Source organism: Beta vulgaris, chromosome 4, assembly GCF_026745355.1.
Source record: "Beta vulgaris subsp. vulgaris cultivar EL10 chromosome 4, EL10.2, whole genome shotgun sequence".
In the NCBI taxonomy this organism is placed as follows: domain Eukaryota; kingdom Viridiplantae; phylum Streptophyta; class Magnoliopsida; order Caryophyllales; family Amaranthaceae; genus Beta; species Beta vulgaris.
The window spans coordinates 638,003-661,108 of NC_079205.1; the positions used below are offsets into that span (position 1 = coordinate 638,003).

The 23,106-nt window shown below is 33.9% G+C and overlaps 2 protein-coding genes across 4 annotated transcripts; one reads left to right on the forward strand and one right to left on the reverse strand.

Annotated features, from left to right (window-relative positions):
* The first annotated feature begins 558 nt into the window (after window positions 1–558).
* Window positions 559–17,703, forward strand: LOC104891884 (transmembrane emp24 domain-containing protein p24beta2). 2 transcript variants are annotated; one of them, XM_019249187.3, is made up of 12 exons: window positions 559–1,003; window positions 3,548–3,866; window positions 4,371–4,514; window positions 4,917–5,048; window positions 6,879–7,091; window positions 7,535–7,762; window positions 8,297–8,641; window positions 9,005–9,533; window positions 14,071–14,246; window positions 15,890–16,076; window positions 16,183–16,290; window positions 17,349–17,703. In XM_019249187.3, the coding sequence occupies exons 1-12, from the start codon at window positions 723–725 to the stop codon at window positions 17,480–17,482; spliced, it is 2,796 nt and encodes a 931-aa protein (XP_019104732.2). In that variant the 5' UTR covers window positions 559–722; the 3' UTR covers window positions 17,483–17,703. The 2 variants fall into 2 exon arrangements, with proteins under 2 accessions (XP_019104732.2, XP_010675969.1); XM_010677667.4 differs by lacking the exons at window positions 559–1,003; window positions 3,548–3,866; window positions 4,371–4,514; ... (3 more) ...; window positions 8,297–8,641; window positions 9,005–9,533 and adding an exon at window positions 10,742–10,944 and having other exon boundaries at window positions 14,043–14,246.
* Window positions 17,704–18,682: 979 nt separating this feature from the next.
* Window positions 18,683–22,836, reverse strand: LOC104891883 (protein NOI4). 2 transcript variants are annotated; one of them, XM_057393804.1, is made up of 4 exons: window positions 22,560–22,836; window positions 20,564–20,610; window positions 19,930–20,112; window positions 18,683–19,113 (listed from the first exon to the last, which is right to left on the reverse strand). In XM_057393804.1, the coding sequence occupies exons 1-4, from the start codon at window positions 22,819–22,821 to the stop codon at window positions 19,069–19,071; spliced, it is 537 nt and encodes a 178-aa protein (XP_057249787.1). In that variant the 5' UTR covers window positions 22,822–22,836; the 3' UTR covers window positions 18,683–19,068. The 2 variants fall into 2 exon arrangements, with proteins under 2 accessions (XP_057249787.1, XP_057249788.1); XM_057393805.1 differs by lacking the exon at window positions 20,564–20,610 and having other exon boundaries at window positions 22,560–22,701.
* Window positions 22,837–23,106: the final 270 nt, after the last annotated feature.

Sequence of the window (23,106 nt, forward strand, 5' to 3'; positions counted from 1 at the left end):
GGTTGTATTAAACCGAATGACTCGTTATATGAATAATAACATGAACCAATTGATTGATTAAACTAAACTTGAACCAAATGACCACTTTAATATAAATCACATATTATATTTTTTCTACAGTTCTAGTATATAATTATGGACCTTTAAATATCATCTCGCTCAAACGATAAAGTCTTATAAAGATGGTACTCAAAATATGAGATGAAATCTCATCTCCATCACCACACTTAGTCGCTTATTAGCACCAAAAAGAAAATAACTATAGACCTAGGGTGTCATTAGCTAATTAGGAACCTTTATATTGTAGTTCAGTTACTCCAACATCCTTATTTACCTCAAAAATGGGGTGTCGTGTCCACTTTACTTGGATACTTCATTTTAAACTAAAAATTTGATTTTTTTTTCTACAAAATAGCCGAGTCGGACACTTGAACATCCGTATCTGAGTAACATAGCTGTAGTTTATACCTAGACATTGACTCCGTGAATTTTTTTTTTTGTAGCATCTTATCCTGAATTTTGTAAAGAACAAAAGTCGAAACATGTTTATCCTCCAAAATTCCACGGCCACACAATCTTTTATACAACTTGAATGCGGCAATATATTTTGTCATATAGTATAAGCTATTTTCTAGACATCATAAGATATTTTTCTCTCAAAGTAGTGGCAATTTTTCATAAAACGTAACCAACTTAATTTGTTAAAGGAGAGGTAAAGAGGGATGAAAGAGATGGAAAAAGTAGGCTATGTTCCTCTGTTTGAAACCAAGCAATTTAATGGAAGATTATTATACAGGCTTTTTGCAGTGTCTATTTTCATGGCAATATTTATGGTATGGGTTTATAGAGTTACTCAAATGCCAGAAAAAGGTGAAGAAGGAAGATGGGCTTGGATTGGTTTATTTGGTGCTGAACTTTGGTTTAGTCTTTATTGGTTTCTTACTCAAGTTCTTCGTTGGAATCTTGTCTATCGACATACCTTCAAAGATCGACTTTCAATAAGGTAAATAACTTTTCCCTCTCTACTTTGTGTCGACACTCGAGTAAACAAGTATTGCCTAACATTTTGTGCGTTGGGTGCTTGAGAGTTGAGAGTATTGGTTAGATAAGGGAATCTGTACTCTAAATACCAAACTTGACAAGATTATTCGAACCTAATCTCTATTATATAAGGGAAAGGGGAGTAATGGTGTCCTCTTTTGAAACGCCTATTTTGCCCCTCTTCCCTTTCTAAATTACAAAAGGAATGTCAAAATCAAAATCGGCACTCAAAGAAAACTACCGAAAATAAATTACAACACTCACTCACAAATCACTTAAAAGAAGAAACTTTACAATTTACTCATACAATTGAGAAAATCACATTATAAGAATCACGCAAATCACTCAAATAATCAGGAAACTTTATTAAAACTTAAAATTAACGTACAAACTAAAACTAGCTAATAACCTAGAACGTCAATACATACAAAAACATTTACAAAAATTTACTTATAAATTACTATTCTCAAGAACCATTCACAATTTATGGTGGGTCATGATAAAAAAAATAGAGGTGTATTTGTAGTAAAATCAGAATTTTAGAAGTTAGACAAGAAAAAAAATTATTTACTTTTTTATAGTGTTTCCTATATATAATAAACCTTTTACGTATATTTGGACCTATTTTTTTCTATTATATAATAGCGATTAATTATCAAGGTAAAAAGATTTATGTACAAAATCATTCAAGAATTGAAATACAACATATCTCTATTATATAAGGGAAGGGGGAGCTATGGTGTCCCTGAATGAAGAGACTATGTTACCTCATTTCCATTCTAAATTACAAATTCACTTACAAATCAAAGGGGGCTTCAAACAAAAATATCAAAAATATAATTATAACAATCACTCACAAGTCAACTAAAATCATAAAATTGCATAATTACGTTATGAAAATCACTAAATTGAGGAAACTTTACAAAAACTTAAAAATTCACTTACAAACTACAACCTATGAAAAAATTGACTTGAAATCAAAGTGTCTACTTTCTTTACACTTTATGAAGTACTGTACTTAATTCAAAAATCAACTAAAAAATTATAATATTAGAAATCATAAATAAATTCAATAAAATTTCTATTTTGTTCATAAAATTTAACTTTGAAAAGTAAAAAAAAAAACAAAAAAAATGGTGAGAGGCTTAAGTGACGGAAACTAAACTAATCAAATTTTGCAACTAAAAACAATTATACTTCGTATGTCTAATGTTCAAATTTTGACTCTTATGCCGAAGAAAATCGAGTTTCTGTTTCGAAAAAAATTCAAGCACGCATCGCGTGCAAAAAAATCTAGTAAAACAATAATGTAGGGTAAGAGTCTTATCAATCGACCAAAAATTACTTGGTTAATTATGCCTAATATCTTGAGTGATACTATTAGGTAGCTAGTGGTGGAGTGGATTTCTTTATTACTCCCTCTAGTCTTTATTAGTTTACTCGTTTTGACTTTTGACATTATTCACATACATGATATTGATTATCTCTTGTAATTTGTATTTAAGGAAAATATAGTTATGTGAGATCTTATTGGATTCGTTTCAACGTGTATTATCTAAATATCAACTTTTTGTAATTTTTGCTTATTGAAAATTAGAGATACTAATGTTCAAATGAGTGTCTCGGCAAATGTGCTCCAAAGAAAGGAATGAACTAATAAAATCCAGAAGAAGTAGTATGTGGGATCGTGTCTATATGTTGTGAGTTAGTTGAAAAAAGGAAAGCTAATGTCAATTGTCATGAAGTGATGCAAATAGGAAGTTTGGAACTCAAGCTATGGACATACATATATATAGACCCTTGAACAATTTCAAACTTTTTAATAAAAACTCAACCAAAAAACGGTTAATAACAAATCTAAGTATATACTTCTCCGTTCTTTATTAATTGCAATATTTTGACTTTTCTACTATTTACAATTCATACTTTGACTGTATATGATGATCTATACACAAAGATAAACATAATCGTATAAGATCTTATTTGATTCATCTTAAAGTATAAATTTTTTAATATATCATCTGCATAATTTTTATAAATACATCACTAAAGTTATTTGTGGTCAAAATTGTGTCTCGACAAGTGTGAAAATGCAAATGTTGCAATAAAAAAGAAACGAAAAAGTATATTATGTTATCCTATGATACACGGACACTCTCTTTGGGTCAACTTGTCTCATTTCCGACACTTTAAACGTTTCCGACACTTCAAGACACTTTCAGACACTCTAAATTTTCTTTTGAAAATAAATAGTGAATTGAAACAAGATCAACATAGTTTTTTGTTACTAGAAGAAATGTTTTCAACCTTACTTTTTCCTTTCAATATCTCTAAATCCCTTGCCTAATCTACTATCAAAATTGCAAAATATCGTGTTCTCTAACGTTTCCCCCACGTTTTTTCACTTTTAGAATTTGCGTACGTTTTCCCGTGTTTACGTGTTCCCGTGTCTGTGCAACTTAGATGTCATCTGTCATTAGACCTCATAAGCTTATATTTTGTGCAGGTACGAGGATTGCTTGCCCAAGGTGGATATATTTGTATGTACGGCTGACCCAGTAATAGAGCCACCAATAATGGTGATCAACACCATTTTATCAGTGATGGCCTATGATTATCCACCAGAAAAGCTCAGCATCTATTTATCCGATGATGGCTGCTCAATTTTAACATTCTATGCTCTTTTTGTGGCCTCACATTTCTCTAAACATTGGTTGCCTTACTGTAGAAAATATAATGTACAGCCTAGGTCTCCTGCTGCTTATTTTAGATCCATGCATAAGCCAATGGATGCAAATCATTCTAGTGATTTGGCATCTATTAAGGTGAGTTTCAAAACTTAAGTTTACCTATCGATTTCCTTATGATTTAAGATTAAGGATGCGTACTACTCACCAGAAAATTAAGTTTCATTGTTGATGATCATATTTGATTAATTAAGTCTAATCATGTGTAAAGGTAAGGTGAAATCGAGATTCATCATGTCTAATCATGTTTAATAAATATAGTTCGAATTAGTTCATGTGAAGACTTAGACAACACGCTCTATATGAGAGAAATGAAAATTTGACCCTAGACAATAAATCACAACTTTTTCATTTTTTAACAATAATATATACTTCGATCGATGTTTTAGGTCTCTTAACCCACAACTTTAATCATTAAGATTCTTGATAATTTATTGTACGTATTATTTAAAATTAAGGGACTTCTTTTTCGAAGAAAACCATGTATACTTTAAGTCTTTAATTATTGTATGTAGAAATTAATTAAGAAACATAATCACCAATATTTTAGTATTGAAAATCTTATTATTATTTCTGGAATAGGATTTATATGAAGAACTACAAGATCGAATTGAGACCTCAACAAAACTCTGTCGAATTCCTGAAGAGGTACACAATCAACACAAAGGATTTTCCCGGTGGAAGAGTTCATACACTTCGAAGCATGATCATGACGTTATTCTTCAGGTAAGTACTTGGCTAATCATTTGTTTTTTTTGATAGAAGGCTAATCAATTCTTCATACATGATTTAATTGGCCATTTTTTGGGTGTAAATAAGCGCCTAAGCATAAAAATGGGATTCGATCCCTTGAGTATCACCCTCACAAGTCACAAGCAAGACTTTATCAATTAAGTTAGATGACATCAAATTAGTCGGCAGATTAAATTACCATAATGCTTATAATTGAGGTGCTATATTTAGGTAGTAGGTACTCTAGGGATGGGGTAAAAACAACAAGAAGCTAATACAAACCTCTCTTAAGTAAAAATTCGTTTTATGCTAGAGATCCTTTTTTTGTATGTATCTCTATTTTGCCCTAATTAATAGATGAGAAGGCTTATGCATACTAGTCATTTTAACATGTAGATATTGATTGATGGAAGACATCTAGAGGCAAAAGATGTAGAAGGTTGTACTTTACCTAGCCTTGTTTACTTGGCGCGGGAGAAGAGACCTCAACATTTCCACAACTTCAAGGCCGGAGCTCTAAATGCATTGGTAATAAGTACTTTTATCGTCGTGAATACATGAGAAAGACTTGGCAACTCATGAGTTGTTATTGGCGTCTCACTATTAACAAGGATATTTGGGTAATTTTATGAGTTAGAGGTACGGAACAGAGGTAAGTTGGTATCAATTACAGTACAGTCAAGTTGGTATTAAAATTTTCACTTTGGTAAATGACTCCTACTTGTTACCAAGTCAGAATTTTGGTATCAACTACCATTTTACCAAAGTAAAAAACTTGGTACCAACTTGACTACGATATGGTATCAAACTACTATTGCTTTGGTACCTTCAGTCTGTGAAATTACCAAAATACCTTTGTTGCGATGAGTTACATCATTAGTGCTTGTGAATCCATATATACATTTTCAATGACCTCCTTACAACATTCGTAATTATTATCAATTCCCTATATATACATACACTAGTTTTGAAGCCCGTGCGTTGCACGGGTTGTTTTTTATATATATTTTTTGTAAATTTTTTGTTAACATTATTGATTGAGATTTTTCAACACGATTTTATTCACATACATCATCTGTTAATTATCTATTTGGACCAATCAATTTTTAGTAAAAAAACAACTATAATTGTCAATATTACCTTTACTTTATGTTAATAAAATCATCATTAATTATTCATCAAATTGCCTCATAAAGTTGCGCTTACTTTATAAAGGATTTACTTATGCCCTACACTTGTTAATTAAAGGAGTACCTCTATGATAAACTACACATTTTTTTCATTTTCTTAAAAATCATGCCCAAACCCATTGTTGTAGTAGAAAAAGAATTGATAAAATATTTGTCATTATATCCTTATTTTTAGATTATCTTTAATATCTTTAATTATATATTAATAAAGTTTATAAAAAGTTGATATAAAGTTAGTATTGCAATGGTTGTTTCCATCTCTAATAAGTGAAGGCATGTTGACCGGTATTGTCAACTAACATATCAGTATATCACTATAATAAAAGTTTAAAAATAAAATAAAGTAGATATTGAGTAGCCACAAATGCATAAAAGCTGTCATTGAAACTGTTGGCTACTTTAGTAGATTTGCAGCAGTTCATTAGATGTTATTGTATGGTTTAGGCAAATCTCAAGAATCAAGTTTTTTTATTTTATTTTGTGATTTTATATGTGAATCATAGCTGTAGAGTGAAAATACACTATAGTAGTACGTATAATAGATTCCTAGTTATAATAGATCCCTAAAAGATAAATTTTTTTGGTTTTTGTCATAGCCGTAGAGTGAATAAACTCTTATCTCTCAAACAACAAATTTTATTATCTCTCAAACTCTAAATTTTATTATCTCTAAATTAATAAGATGACGTGGCAATCCTAGGTGAGTGATTTTATATGTGAATCATAGCCGTAGAGTGAATATACACTATAGTAGTACGTATAATAGATTCCTGGTTATAATAGATCCCTAAAAGATAAAATTTTTTGGTTTTTGTCATAGCCGTAGAGTGAATAAACTCTTATCTCTCAAACAATAAATTTTATTATCTCTCAAACTCTAAATTTTATTATCTCTAAATTAATAAGATGACGTGGCAATCCTAGGTAGCGCGTTCTACGCTCCCGAAAAGTTCCTCTTATATATATATATTTATTATCGGTAACTCTGTTTAGGCTAACTAGCTAGGAGCGGGTCGGCCCTATTGCACCATCGTAGTGTGGGACGTCACATACAAGGATAGGGGTGTTTGAGCGATTGTAACCATTTATTAAAAAAAAGCCCGCGGTTAGTTCAATTGACTCACTTTATTTTTTTAACATGATTCTATGTACATATGCTGATATGCAGATAAGGGTGTCATCAGAAATTAGCAATGGACCAATAATTCTCAACGTTGATTGTGATATGTACTCAAACAATCCACAATCAATTCGTGATGCACTTTGTTTCTTCATGGACGAGAAGAAGAGCCAAGGAATTGCTTTTGTGCAGTTCCCCCAATGCTTCGAAAATGTGACAAAAAATGACTTATATGGCTCCGTCCTTAGAGTGCCTAGTGAGGTAAAGAAAAAACTATTCATCGGTAAAAATGTTTCTCTTACTATGAAATTTATTGTTGCAACATAAACGTTTTCTCTCATCGCAACTTTTGAATCTACTAGTTCTAACACTTTTCACTTAATATAAATCTTATATGTCATTTATTCATACTTCATACCTAAGTGTACTTATAAAGTATGAAAATTAAAGTTAATATCTTGAAAATAAACTTCTAAATAAATCAAACAGCATCCCACTTAATCGTGTTTGTTCAAACGACTTGTTAATCATGGTCAATTTCTTTTAGTTTTGATTTTCGAGAACACAAATGCATACTCTTCAATATATAGTAGTACCATGCATATTTTTTGTTGCAATATTGTTTTTATATTTTAATAGCCTTGTTGCAATGTTGTTCTTCCTCTATATTAGGAATTTAACATCATATGCATTTTTGCATAAAGGTGGAAATAGAAGGTATTGATGCTTTAGGAGGTCCATTCTATATTGGAACTGGTTGCTTCCACCAAAGAGAGATTTTATGTGGGAGAAAGTATGATAGTGATTATAAGATTGAGTGGAAGACTCATAACAATGCTACAAAAGTTCAAGGAAGTGTGGAAGAATTGGAAGAGAAAGCCAAGACCCTTGCTAGTTGCTCATATGAGATAAATTCACAATGGGGAAAAGAGGTAACTCGCTCTACTTGTTTAATTATCTCCTTATGAAAATAAGTGAAATACGATCTCTTTTATGTGAGAGTTTTTTGATAGAAATGTTTCACTTATTTCAAAACGTGGAAAGTACTTTTTTTTATACTACCTCTATTTTTTTAGATGCAATATTTGATTATTTTAATCCACCCACTAAAAAGATAAATGTTGTATCTGAAGGAAAACAAATGAAGTAGAGCTGATCAAATTAGCCCAGTCCCAAATTTTCCTAGGCTTGAGCATAATTTTTTGGCCCGGTTTCTGGCCTAGCCCCAAAAATTTTTTGGCCTTGGAAAAGCCGAAAATGACTTTTTAGTTTAAAATTCGACCCGGCCTAATTTTGGCCCGAAAAGCCCGTTATTTTTAGTTCGAAAAAGCGGGCTTTGGGCATAAAATTTTGTCCCGATCCGACTATGGTCAAACCTGGTCCGCTATTTGATCACCTCTAGGAGGAAGTAGTTCATAATGATAAATCTTCTACTTCACTAATAATACTACTATTTAACATGGTAGATGGGTGTAAAATATGGGAGTCCAATTGAAGATGTATTCACAGGGTTGGCAATTCAATGTCGAGGGTGGAAATCAGTTTTGTTCAATCCTATTGAAAAGGCTTTCTTAGGGATGGCACCTACCACATTGGTTGATACACTTGTGCAACACAATAGATGGAGTGAAGGTTGGCTTCAGCTCATGCTATACCATTGTCCTCTATATTATGGACATCAAAGGATAAGCTTGGGGGCTCAATTGGGTTATTCTCACTTTTGTCTTTGGGCATGCAATTCTTGGCCAACCCTTTATTATTGCATTATCCCTTCTCTTTATATGCTCAAAGGAATTTGCTTATTTCCACAGGTAATAATGATTCTACTTCAATTTTCGCTCTTTTCTGCATATAATTCAATCTGTTTCTAGATACGAAACATGTAACATTTGCATAGTGAACACTTTCATCTACCAACCTTATTTCATATTCTCTCATAAATGAATAAAAAAATATATAGTCAAGCTAGTGTGGTCTTATTTGATTCGTCTAAATGCATATACTATCATAATATCAATTTTTTCTCAATTTTTACTTACACATAATCAAAGATATTAAGAAACAAAGTAGTACATTGAATAACGTATAGACAGAAAACATTGCATGTATTTAGAAACTGAGGAAGTAGTTTTCGATGATGAATAATTATTCATGCACTGTTTATTTGGTTTTAGGTTTCAAGCACATGGTTTTTCTTCTTTGCTTATATCATTGTTGCCAAGTACTCCTATAGCTTAGGTGAGTTCCTACATTGTGGTGGTACAATCTTAGGCTGGTGGAATGAACAAAGAATGTGGCTCTACAAACGTACATCTTCCTACATCTTCGCTTTCGTCGATACTTTTCTGAAATTATGGGGAATTTCCAAGTTAAAATTTGTAATCACGTCGAAAATCGCCAATGAAGATGTTATGCAAAGATATGAGAAGGAGATTATGGAATTTGGAGTTGATTCTCCAATGTTCATTATCTTGGAAACCATTGCATTGATAAATTTGTTTACCTTAGTCTTTGGTACGTTGAAGATGATGATATATGAAAGGGAGAAACTGATGATTGATAGATTTGTCTTACAATTTTTGCTATGTGGAGTTTTGGTTCTTATTAATTTACCATTGTATGGAGGTGTTTTCATTAGGAAGGACAAGGGGAAAATACCTAGCTCAGTCACCATAAAGGCAACCTTTGTTGCTTTATTAGTTTGCTTTTGGTTTGTAATGTAACACCTTCATTGTAATATAATGATCCCTGGCTACAAAAAAAAGTGTATATATTAAGGATGTCTTGGCCTAATGGTTAAGATGGAGGTGCTGTGAATGATAGGTCACAAGTTCGAATGCCCTCTCCCCTTCTTTGTACTGCCTTCGTGGCTTATATGGATCGAAAAATAAAAAGTGTATAAATTTTTTCAAAATACTAATGTTGGACACAGACTATTCAAGAGGAACATTACTACATTAGTGGCCATTATTCCGGACCCGAGAGAACAGACCATTCAAGAGGAAGATTTTGAAATTACGGAGCTTGATTTGATCAATATTTTTTAGCATGTAGATGAGAAAGTTCGGTGTACGGTTTGTATAGGCTTATTCTAATCTAATCAAAACAAAATTTGAATTTCAATTTTCGGATACATATTCAAACCAATCATTGTTTGAGTTTAAACCAATCCAATCCAAATGTTTTAGACACTAGATCTGATCCAATCCGAAATATTAAAAATTTTAAACTTTATTCTTTTGATGAAATAAATTAGGCACGAGGATCTATTACTCTTTAAAGTAAATAAACTATACAATACAAGTAGTAATTTGGAATATATTCCCAATAGTTGGGATTGGGGTTAAAAACTGAGACTGGATACTTTTTTTTTGTGCAGCAAAGCCAACCATAATTTATTCTAATTGATAATATTATATATTAATCTGAAACCCTCTAAAACTATAAAAAAAAATATCTAATTGCATTTCACGCTTTAGAATCTTGGATAATTTAATAAATCTTTCTTGGCAAAAGGAGATATCTCAATCAGAAGAGAGAACGGGAAAATCCCATATGATGTTCGATAAGCCAAGTAATTCATCCAACCACATAAAAAATTCAGTAATAACAACTAATAACTCATACAAATCAATAAATTTTATTGAAAACATGATTTAAACCCAATCCCAAATATACGAATATATAATAATACAAGGCTTATTTGTCATTTAGCTGTTTTGGATTTTTGTATCGAATCAACCTCAAATCCAAACCGATCCAAAGATCCAATTTTTCGAAAAACTCAATCCTAATTCAATTCGAACAAATTAGTTTGCTGCCAACGTGGAAACTAGAGATTGGCTATGCTACGTGGAAGATAATTCCAGTGGGCCCTCACATATAAAGTGAAGTAACTCAGTGACATTAGCCACGAACCACTTTGTTTGTCTACCTTGAAACGAAACTCACAATTCTACTTCCATAGTTCCATTATTAGACTCTTAATTTGTCCTGACTTATAATACTTTTGTGATTTACTTAATTATTATTCTTACAAAAAAGTTACAGTTTTTTTTCCCTTATTATCATAATTCTCGAGGATTAATCTATACTCAAGTTCATCGAGAAAAAGGTAAGTTCTTTTTATACAATTTTCGATTTTACTTTCTCTGCAATCGCAATTTGTTATCTTTTTTTCTGGGTTTGATTTATATGTGAATCTTTTTTGCTTTTTGTATCTGGGCTTTTTATGTTATAATTGTTGGTGAAATTAAAAGCTTTGTACCCAAAGATTCAGTTGATATACATTGTTAAATCTATAAATTATATGCTTCTTTAGATCAGTTTAGTTGAAATTTCAGGAAAGTTGGATTTTTGCAATCATAATCATGTTGATTTTAATTGTTCTATGTAATTGAGATGATTAGGGTTTTTTGGGTTCAATTTGTAAAATCTTTTCAGATTTAAGAAAGTTGCGATCTTTGTTTGTTTTATGATCATACGATTCTCCAGAGAGATTTTTGCTGTAATGTCTAGATGGTGATTTTCAGGATGACTTTTGTGATGAATTATTAGGTAATTAAGACTGTTTTGAGTAAGAACAAGGTTGTGTTGCATTGATTTTTTGTTCTGTATTGGTTTACGCTGTTTTAACTATTGATTTACAAGCTTATGCATAAATTCCACTCAATGGAAGTTTATTGAAAGAGTGTTGGATGTTTCTTTGTCTAATGAGGAAGAGATGGCACTGGATTATAGTGAAAGCGGTTTTTTTTTCGTCGTTCTCTTGCTTTCGAAAATGCAACACAACCTTTATTAGCTAGCTCAAAGACTGAAGTAGGTTTCTTGGCTTGTAAAGACTTGTAACATTTAGGGAAAATTTGCTTTCCTTTCTTTTAAAGCTTAGTACTCTTTCTAGCCTAATTACTGTCATACATACTATTGTAGGATGCTCGGGAAAATGATGTCACCTTTCCTTACACAATGATTGTTTATAATTAGATTTCTCAGGATGGGACTTTGACTTTGAAAGTAAATGGGATTAGCGGAAGTCTCACTAGGAGGCATCCATTAGCTCGTTGAATTTCACGAAAGGATCAACACATAATGTAGGAGGTAGCTTGAAATGTTGCTAGCTCAGCTAGTTTACTCGTAGTTCATCTTACTACAATAAGAATTGGCAATATTTCCTTACTTTAAATAAGTGCTGGGAACAGATATATATATTACCCAACTAATATAAAGGTCTGTTTGTATAATCATGTCATGCCATAAATATGAGGGGCGGGAATATGTAAGAAATAATCCTGGACAAAAGGAGTAGTATATTATTTAAGTTTTTTTTGTAATAGATCACAATATGTGTCTCCTTGAGATAACTGGTAGAGAGATGAGCTTGGCGTGAAAGTAGAAGGCAAAAATGTTAATTATAGTGTTTGTGTTGGAAAGTACTTTGAAAGATGTAGACAACTAGACATTGTGTATATACTCCTATTATGGCTGAAAGTATTTGTTTAACATAGCAGATAACAAGATGTTGCCTGCATTCTACATTACATAGACTTGGTTCCATGTATCCAATAAAGACATGTATCTAAATTTCAGACGCAATCTTGAAAGGGCTTACATGTTTTGGCCTAAATTGATGTGTATATCAGTTCAAATGTCCATACCCATCTTAATGTCGGGTATTGAGGTTGTGTATAATCTTACATGAAATACCCAGTTGTCGACACCAACCCTTGGAAGTTTATCTCATGTATTGGCGCTTTGAGGTATGTAATGGGGAATGTGTTTCTTTTTGGGAGGATTCTTGGGCAGGGGACTGCAGGGAACAACCTTTTGGTATCAACTTCCACCTCTCTTGGTCTCTTATGCTCACAGGCACACTCCTATTTCGCCGTTGTGTGGGTATCAGCCTTTGTTTTGTTTTTGGTACTTCAACTTTTGGAGGAATCTTCAAGTGGATGTCAGGAAAGCTTACAAACATGTTATGCGTCTTATGTGTTTCTCTCCATCAGTTTTTTAGGATAGACACGTTTCATGGAAGACTCTTCGAATTAAATCACTATCTTTTCCATTTCTGCCATTTTTCGGATGTAGGTAAATTATTTTGTGCACTGCCAGTATAGCAAAGCTCAATATTTCCAAGAATATGCAGTTTTCGGAGGCCAAAGAGGCTTTTTCTCAGGCTCTCAGCTTGTGTATATATTCTGCTTTGGTATTGGAGAATAGGGAAGTAGGTATGGTTGCATTATGTGATATAGCACCTTATCTCCATCACAAGCTTTTTAGTTTTTACTATTACTGGGATTAGCTGGTATGCTATATAACGTTTTTGGTTACTATGGGATATTGGATACGTGAGGGGTAACTTCTTGTGGTGAACTTTTTTTTTTTCTATTTCGTGGGTGATTCAGTTAGAGGATCGATAGGATTGTTTGGGGTCAGGTATTTAGTCGAGCATCCTTATGGGATAGGGTGGTTTAGTTTCATAGTCATGTGCGTTTCTTTGACCTGTCCTTTTCTCCTTTAATATGTTACCAGAGTCCTTTTTCTTTTTTGCTTAATTTCGATAGGCATCTGTTCACCCTTGTAATCCTTCTTTTTGCTGTTTTTGATGGAGCTTTCCTTATCTAGAAACCAAATTACATGGAATTCTGTTTTACATGATAGTCCAAGACTATGCATTGCTGTCAAGTAAGATCTGTTTTTCTTCATAACATTTGTGGCCACTTATTCATATGGAGATATGGTAAAAGAGAATGGGCAAAACCAAATAGTATTTACTGGAGATGCATTTCCTTAAAAATTCACATACATATGAATTAAATTATTGTTGCCTTATCTATCGTCCTATGCCAAACAAGCCGTTTAAATTTACACAAAGTCCAACTGTCCAAGTAAAATAGAGTTACTATCCCTCATATCAAGAAGAAATTGCCTGTATTTTTTGTATTGTTGAGGATGTGGTGCAATTATTGTTGCCTTCTATCGTCCTATGCCAAACAAGCCGTTTAAATTAACACAAAGTCCAACTGTCCAAGTAAAATAGCGTTACTATCCCTCATATCAAGAAGAAATTGCCTGTATTTTTTGTATTGTTGAGGATGTGGTGCTCAATGTCGAGGCTGTCATTGATGATTAACGTGATGTAGTTATTTGTTTACTATTGAGGTTTTTCTCGTCATCACTGCTTCTGATACTGTCTCTGTTTTTGGTTTGATACAGATGAAACTCTCTTGGTCGGTTTCAGTAGCTATTCTGCTGCTGGCCCTGTCCAGCCTACAACTGGCATTTGGCCTTAGATTTGTAATTGATAGAGAGGAGTGTTTCTCCCATAATGTTCAGTATGAATGGGATGTAGTCCATGCCTCTTTTGTTGTGATTAAGTCCGACTCTCCATGGCGTACAGATGATGGTGTTGATTTGGTGGTGAGTGGAAACTGCTTACTTATCTGTGCTATTAATTCAGAAAATTAACATCTATCACTTGTGTCTTCTTTATTGATTTTTGTGAGGAATGAAATTTAAGGTTAGGCCTTGGAAGGCCTAACTTAACTTGGTAATGGAAAGTATATTGTTAACTGTTATAAGTGAACCAGTAAAGCAAAGTAGGTTGTGTTTGCTCTAGATGACATTGCATGATTATCTTCTTCTATTCGTTGAGGGTGAACGATCAAAGCTGTCACAGACTCACAGTACACCACTCGTCTTTCGGAGTGCATGATTAAGCTATTAACATAATCTGACTTAAGTGAGATTAATACTTAGAAAAATTCCTTTTTTTTTAACAACACACTCGAAGGTGGAAGAGAAGGGGAATGTGGAACATAAATATGGTAAATATGTAAATATGAGCTGTTTACGATATAATCTGGTGAACTTGGTATACAAGGCACTTTCATAGTTTAAGTAAGACCATTTTGTCATATGTGGTCTTGACCATTTTAAAGTCGCATGTAGGATAGAACAGGAGTTCTTTTCCCTTTTTTGTTTTTAAGAGGGGGGGGGGGGGTTGGGTGGGTGGGGAGGGGTTGCATAGCCTGCGAAGTATATACATGTCACTTTCTACTTTGAGTTCTACCTGATTCTTGTAGCTCCAAAGAAAAGGACAATTCATAAGAATCTTCAAATGAAGGACCCAATCACCCAACTAGTAGTTCGGCTTTTACGGATGGGTTTGAAAGTCCTTAATCTCTTTTGAATCACCCTCCCACTTGCCAGCCCCATCACTACCACCACCCTTACCCAGGCCTAGTTGTCACTACAAAGTCGCCCGACCCTCACCACTCTCCCGGCTCCTCCCCTACCACCTCTGTCTACAAAATTTCAGAAATAGGATATCAGGTTAGATTAATAGTTTTTTTGGGGGGGATTAGCTGTACAAGGGAAGAAAATTTGATAGATAATGGCGGGTAAAGTGTAAAATTCCAAAATTCGAACAGACAAAAATCAGAAATTTTATGACATAAAGTGATTGTCTGGGATAGAATTGATAGTGGCTTTGAAGGATTTCGTAAATTCTTCTGCAAAGGCCAAAGGGGTTTAATTGTGTCAGCTTGGATTAGTGATGCCATTGCTTAAGGCTCAAAGCTAATGGCAGTTTTGTTGGTTGAAGATGAAACGCTATGATTTTTGTAATAAATTTGTATTGTTCTTGAAATTGTCAATGATATCTTGGGACTTTCTGGAAAGAAATTGATATTAGGTTAATTTTCTACTGTGAGCTGCTTGCAATGTATTTCATTGGTAGCCTTACTTCTATAAACTTCATATCATTGAAGGACGTGTTGCTTTCTAGTAAATATCTCCCTTTTCTTTTATGAAAGAAAAATCGATAAATGAAAATGACTTTGCCAAATTGAAAAATACTTAGTTCGATAGAATTAAGAGATTATGCTAATATATGTGATCAGAAGGGTAAAGTTGTAAACGCTTCATAATGAAGTGTAAAACAACAGTCAACCAAAGAAAAAAAACTCTGGAACAACATTTTGGAGTATTATTTAGCTGTGTCATTGCTGTATTCTACAAACTTTGGCTATACAGTGATACAAGGTTCCTTGATTTTTCAGGTGAAAGGACCTGAACACGATCAAGTCCATGACAGTCATGATCGGATTAGTGATAAGTTTGACTTTGTTGCTCATAAAAAAGGAGCTTATAGTTTCTGTTTCACTAATAAGTCACCCTACCATGAAACAATTGATTTCGATGTACAAGTCGGGCATTTTACATACTATGACCAGCATGCAAAGGATGGTAAGACTGCAGTTTTGAGTGTTTCTCTATTAGCTTAGTATGAGCTTTCTAGTATATTTATATAGGCTGAGACATCTGTTTGCTAATTTTCTGTGATTTGTTTCAGAGCATGTGAAACCCTTGATAGAACAGATTGAAAAGCTAGGTGAATCGCTTTACAACATTCAGTTTGAGCAGCACTGGCTTGAGGCACAGACTGATCGACAAGCACTAGGTACTTGCATTTTTTTCTTGGGTTGAGTTTTCTACCATTTCAGATGACTCTATAACTTCAAAATACTTTTAAATTGTATGCTTGACCACCTAGTTGTCGGCTTGTTGCTCCTTTAGTTGCTAAAATTGTCATAAAATATTTTGGTGTGTTCTTTCAGGTTACAACCTTAACTAGTGTTGAATGGCTAAACACTGGTAGTTATATTTGAATATTTAATACTAAGTGATCGTCATTGATAGTGGTGGCGGTGGTTGTAGTTCTTTTGGTCTCTCATTGGAACAGCCTCTCTAGAAGTGTTGACTAATAGCAGGGCATTAATGTTGGGTAATTATCATTGGTTCTGGCGATCGTGGTTGTTTTGTGTGTTTAATGTTGTGGACTTATAGGTTGACATAGAAAACCGAATACTTTCTCTATTCCGCAGTAGATGACCAGATGTCACTCTTTCAGTTCTTGTCAACTCTAGAAATACTCTCACGTCTCACCTCTCCTTTTGTTTTTCTCCCTTCATCCGGAGTGAACAGTCCACAGTCCACACTATCTCAACCCTCTACACTTGAGGATATGATACATTTTGAGTACAAGACCAGAGACCTTAAGATAGTTGAACAAATTCTATTTACTCGTTACTAATCCTAGTAAGGATATTACTGGAACGTTATCTACATTTCTTACTATTTACACGAAATGTGATGGTTTTTGTTTGGACATTTGAAATTAGTTCATGTGACTTACTAGCTGACTATTATTTCCGGACAGCAGGAGTAAAATTTTAGAGTTAAGCTTATTATAGTCATGTCATGTGTTCTGTACTAAGGGTATTCAGTTAAACGTTGCGTAAAAGTATTTGAAAGTCAAATAGAATTAGGTTCACCTGGCAAAGAATGTCGGTTATTTCACCCCTCTCCCACCCAGGGATCTTTCTTGTTGCTTATTTTTCCGGTCACCCTCCCCCTCAGGCCTCAGGTATTATTCGTCTTGGTCAATTTACGTTTTTCAATAACGTATCAATTTATGATGATTGTAATGATTGTCAATTCTCCCATATGACAATGCAGTGAACGAGGCTATGAGCAAGAGAGCAATCCACAAAGCCGTTATGGAATCACTTGCACTTGTTGGCGCAAGCGTGTTGCAGATATATCTTTTGCGGCGCCTATTCGAAAAGAAGCTTGGTACTTCAAGAGTCTAAAAAAAGCTTCTTCACATTTGTGATTTGCTTGCTATTTATACTTTTGGAAAGTAGCTTAGTTTTGCTTTAGGCCTTTCTAGTTATTTTTTTCCTTTCTTTATATTTATATCGAAATAAATATTGTACAATAGAGATCACAAAAGAGGTAATTTATAGTTTCAAACAAGATTTGTTGTTTAAGCACTTTGTTATTTGCGTATATTATACTGATTTTTTGGCCACGAAGATTTCTTTTAATAAGCCAGCCAGTTGAGGATGGAGTTGTGCATAGATTTCTTTAATATGAATTCCTTCATTCATCTCCAAACGATGTAATTTGTTTAGGTTTAATTTCTCAAGATGGTTGAGTTGGCGAATAGAAGAATAACTAAGCTTGCCATATAATGGAAAATGTTACTTCCTTTGCTCCTTTTTATAAGGCACGTACAATTATGGAGAGAGCGAATTCTGATCGCTAATTACTTTTGATACATAGTCTAACAGCATTATTAAGATGTATTTGACGGTATGATTTTATCTGTCATAGTCTAACAGCATTATTAAGATGTATTTGACGGTATGATTACCAACCAAGGCTTGGCATAGTGGTAAAGGTTCGGCCTCATGATGACAGAAAATTTATTAAGTTCGCTCTCTGCCTCTCTCCAAAAAAAAAATGACAGAAAATTAATATTTATTTAACATTTCAGACAACTTAGATATTTATTTCAAAAAAGTGTCCAACGTATAGTATTTATTAACAAAACTTCCTTCTAGGATTTGTGATGATCTTAGCATTATCTTCTAATGATTGAGTAGTAGTAACTGTCAAAAAAAATTGAACAATAAGGTTGTACCGTATACACATACTTCAGATTTTGTCAGCTACTTCAGGTCTTCAGCTAGAGTACTAGTCGAAAAATATTGTCAAAGTCTCTATGGCTCAAAAATATACTTCCTCCGTTTTTTTTATATATATTGATTGAAACTTTTTTTTTACAACACCCAAAACCCGAATTACCCTCACCACAATTGGCTACATTTTTTGGTTTAGTTGTACAAATTCCAACATCTCACAAGGATTAATAAACTAGGCAACACTCAGATTGCAGATTCCTCTATCAATATCCATTCATCGAAATTCGCTTTCGGAGAATAAGAATGCTCACAACCAAGGAAAGAAAACGTTTCAAGGCAAACATCGAGCAAAATCACAAGGCAAAAACCAAGACCACTTCACTGATACAGAAGCCAAAAGTTATATCACAAACCAAAAAAAAAAAAAAACTTTACAACTCAAAAGCACAAGAAGAAATGGAGAGTAAGAAAGGAAAACTTCCGTTTTTTTTGTTTTTTTTTGTTTTTAATAATGACCCACACAATTCAGTACATATAAATACAATATAAGAGTCTTCTTTTTCATATTTCCTTCCCACACCAACTCATTCCAACAGCACAGAGAAAAGAAAAAAAAATTGTGTTGTTCCAGGAAGCTAGCAGCCTATCACAACTCTTACATCTTTGTCTTTTGAGAGAAATGTGTTGGGGTGGGATCTCAGCCAAACATCCCCTTGCCATATCAAGTCTTACGAGAAGAAACCGTCTCATTAAGAGTGCACATCTGGGGCTTGTACACAGCATAACCACTTTTTCTGCAAAGACGAACGAGGTTGAAATACAAGTCAGACGTGTAATCAGCTTAGCCTCTTAGTTCCTAGTTTGTCCCACATCTTGTGACATATAAAAAAAATGAAGTTTGCTGTCATGAAAGAATCAGTTTTCTCCAGCATGGACATGTTGAGCATTTATAAAAATTTTCCCCTTCTCTACAACAAATTGTTAACAAGTTTCACTACTTCCATATACTCCCTCAATCCAACGCAGAGCTCAGTTAACAAAGTACCATCTTGGGATGTTTCTGAGCTCAGTTAACATACTACGTTTGCTAAATTTATTATTCTGAAGCTAGGACCCCCACCTACCCACCCAATTCCCCCCTCTGCCATTTCTGCCATTTCTGCCCTCTTAATCTACAACCCCAAAGTAATGTTAACTCAAATCTCTGGAATTGAGGGAGTATGACATGAAGCATGCCCAAATTTCAACATATCTGACTAGGGATTGGAAAGGCATTTCAAAAACTCAAGATACCAAACGAGCACCATTAGACAGGATTCAAGTTACTGATAGATCCTATAAACACATACCCCTAAAACAGAAAACATCATGTCTAGCAAACAAAAACAAACAAAAAAGCTGTTATGACTACTTAAATTGAGCATCATTTTGCTTTGTTTTTGTCCCAATAGAAGAACTCCAGACGAATAGACCACAACAAAGTTAGCTCCAGGTCCACATCAAAAAAGAAAGGGACCCTAAACAGGAAATTATTTGTACATCTCCCAGAGAATAAAAAAGACAGCCAAGATAATACAGATGCGAGAATAGTGAAATAAAAAAGAGCTTACAGGCTGAGATTTGGTAGGCTCCATCCCGGACCTAGATGTGGGCTGGCTCTTCCCAGGGGACTCAGGTTTCCCACCTGTTTTCTTTTCATCCCTGGCCTTGTTAAAAATCACAGTGAATCCCTCCGCTGAAGCTGGGTCATTGACGTCCCATTCACCAAACTTGGGCAGTGGCCTTCCCTTGTCCTGTCAACAGCAATAAAAGGGTCAAGGCCTTGTGCGCTGTGCAGCATGCTCATCCATTGAAGGATCAGAGAAGAGTGAAGATGCAATAAGAGATTAGATGAGAATTATTTCCAGCAACTTAGCAAATCTCAGGAGAAATAACAGCTGGAATTCTTGCTTTTGTTAAAAATAAACTACTATATTTTATGTTTCCCAACATAGGAACCCATAGACAAACCACAACACCAATTGAACAGATCAAATTAATAAGGTCCCTACACCAAACATGTAGATCAGATGCACAAAATTGACATTGATTTTGCAAAGTGCGAAAATCATGAGGAAAATAATGGGGAAAATCTTGTAATTTACCAACCAACAAAGGTAAGACACAGGTTGGGAAACAAATTAAAAATCAAATGTCCCTCAAAAGGCATAGCATCAACAAAAAGTAACAAATATCTGACCCTACATCGCTTGTAATAGCTTCGAGTGGCTTTTTCTTGTGAATGTGCAAGCCTACAAGATAAGATTCCAAAATTCAAAGATGTTGAGACTTGAATCTTGTGCAAAATAAGAAAGCTGCTTAAAGTATCATCGCACCTCTTTTTAAACAATTCTTATGCCATGAAAGACAGAAAAGGTGGTTCCTAAGTCAATAGGAGTCCAGAATCAACAGCCCAGGTAAAGTGAAGAAAACATTTCTTTGATTCATAACAGAGTTCTTACTTATAAATAAAACATATAATTCAGAATTGAGTGTCATAACTCAAAGAAGCGATTAAAATCACCATATGCTTCATCCTAAAGCATAGTATTCTCTATCAAAATGAAATAAAAATTGGAACACTAAGATTCATGACTTGGATCTTGGAAGATTTAAAAAGCAGCAATTTGAACAACTGAGCAACAAAAGGCGTGCCTCTAGCGGCACCTTTTTGAGGTCTCAAAGCCCATCACTCAGCAATTCAGCTCACACTTTATAATGCTACGCAACACCAGTACTAAAATAGATTCAACTCAAATGTTAAGCAAGCAACTTTATATCCTTGTATTTGCCAGCATTACATATAAAATCCACTTTGCACGTGATATAGCCAGCCCAAACAAAAGCAAGCACTGAGGCTTATCTCAGATAGACCAACAACGATTTAGCTGCCAGCTTGACAATTCCTATAGCACAGACTAAAATGACCTTGAATTCAGTTTTTAATATCAACAACTTAGGACCCTCTAACCTCCAAAACCTCACAACAGAGCAACAAGAAAGACAAAAGCTTGCATAGTTTGTTCATCAAAAGGATCCAAAGAGTACCAAGAAAACCATAAGACAACCAAATGTAATGGACAATAAAATTATCCACCACTTCTACATATTCATCCCCATTAGTCCCTGAATCTAAACGCCAACTTTTGGCTACGCCGTGCTAACCTAAAAGGGTAGTAGAACACCCAAAAATTAGAGATGTAAAAGATGAAAGCATTGAACTAAGTATGATTATCAAAAATTAGAAACTTAGACAGGATAAAAGACGGTTCTAGACTTCACTCCATGAAGTTGTCATTCAAATTTGTGCGGCTGAAACATTTTTCGAAAAATTGCCCAACCTCTTATACTTCTTTCAGCTCATGCCATAAAAAAAAACCTACTCCATTAAGAGCATGTCTCAAACACAAGGAAAAGAAACAATTCAAAGTTCGGTGAATGGCTATGCTTTCAAGACCCGAGTTTAGCTAAATACATCACTAGCACACAACTTTTACATAAAGTTCAAGTCACCATCTATTCACTTCAAGACAATGATACTTTCCAGCAACACCACACTTAACGGCCAAGAAAAAAAGAAAAGAACCAAAAGAAGGGGAAAAAGAAAGAAAAAGAGTTCCTTTGTTTTTAGCAAGGATACATATTGATAACAATTAATTAGGTTGTTCTAATAATGAAAATTCACCAAAACCCATGAATCTCCATATAATGAGAAAACCAAAGGCCACCCAACAACCACTAATTGCATCCAAAACATCTCAAACTAAAAGGGTCAATTTTAATTCTATGAAATTTCAAGAAATTGTGAAACAAATAAAATTCCAAAATCAATATTCTACCCACAAAAATCAACATGAGCTAAACTGAATCAAGAAACTAAAAATGGTAATTTCAACCATTACAAACACATCAATCAAGCAACAAAATAGCATAAAGAAGGGAAATCAAATAAAAGGAACAATTTTTAAAAATAGGGTCAAACAAGAAATCAAATCAATCCACAAAAAAATACCCAACAAATGACAGATAAAACCCAGAAGAAAAAAAGGCGGATCAAATCCAAAAACACATCAAAAACACAAAAAACAAGCAAAATTGCGATGAATCTAGGGTTAGAACATAGAAAAACAACAATAATAAACACGAAAAAGAGAATAATTAACATTAATTTAGGGGTAAAAAAGGCTTAATTTCAACTTACCGTCATGAATACAGAAAGAGGGAGGGAGAGAGATTCGAATGAGGAGAGAGAAATGAAAAGAAAAAAGGGGGAGAACGAAGATTGGAGGTAGAGAGAGAGAGGGCCAAAATGTAGGAAGAGAAAATAAGAGGAGAGAGAAAGTGAGAAGAAATGGGAAATTTTTTTGATGATGACGAACTTTGTGAGTTGGGAGGAGAGAGAATGAGAGAAAAGCCAGAAATAGGCATGTGAACGTGGGGACTTTTGAGAGGCTAGAATACATGGTCGTTTTGAACAGCAGGTGATAGTCTAATGATGTTAAGTGTTGACGTCAATCTCTTACTAAATCTCACCTCTTACCGTAGGGACACTTAAATTATCGTCATTTGTAAAGGATTTCAACTTACCTATTTAAAATAGAAAAATGAAATTGCTATATCATTTGTGTGTTTGACGGGAAAAAAAAGTTGACGGCGTTTGTGTTGGTTTTTGGTATAGCCTATAGGAGAATTATGGGTCATTGTCATTTTTCTTCTTCACTTTTGCTTTTGGCCCTCTTCTTCAATTT

Bases quoted from the DNA above. Each gene is read 5' to 3' on its own strand.
- LOC104891884 (XM_019249187.3), top strand. From the start codon at position 723: ATGAAAGAGATGGAAAAAGTAGGCTATGTTCCTCTGTTTGAAACCAAG. The intron at 4,515-4,916 runs GTAAGTACTTGG...TTTAACATGTAG, and splicing joins ATCATGACGTTATTCTTCAG to ATATTGATTGATGGAAGACA. The intron at 16,291-17,348 runs GTACTTGCATTT...ATGACAATGCAG, and splicing joins GACTGATCGACAAGCACTAG to TGAACGAGGCTATGAGCAAG.
- LOC104891883 (XM_057393804.1), bottom strand. From the start codon at position 22,821: ATGTATTCTAGCCTCTCAAAAGTCCCCACGTTCACATGCCTATTTCTG. The intron at 20,611-22,559 runs GTAAGTTGAAAT...CTTATCTTGTAG, and splicing joins CTCTTTCTGTATTCATGACG to GCTTGCACATTCACAAGAAA. The intron at 19,114-19,929 runs GTAAGCTCTTTT...TCGTCTTTGCAG, and splicing joins AGCCTACCAAATCTCAGCCT to AAAAAGTGGTTATGCTGTGT.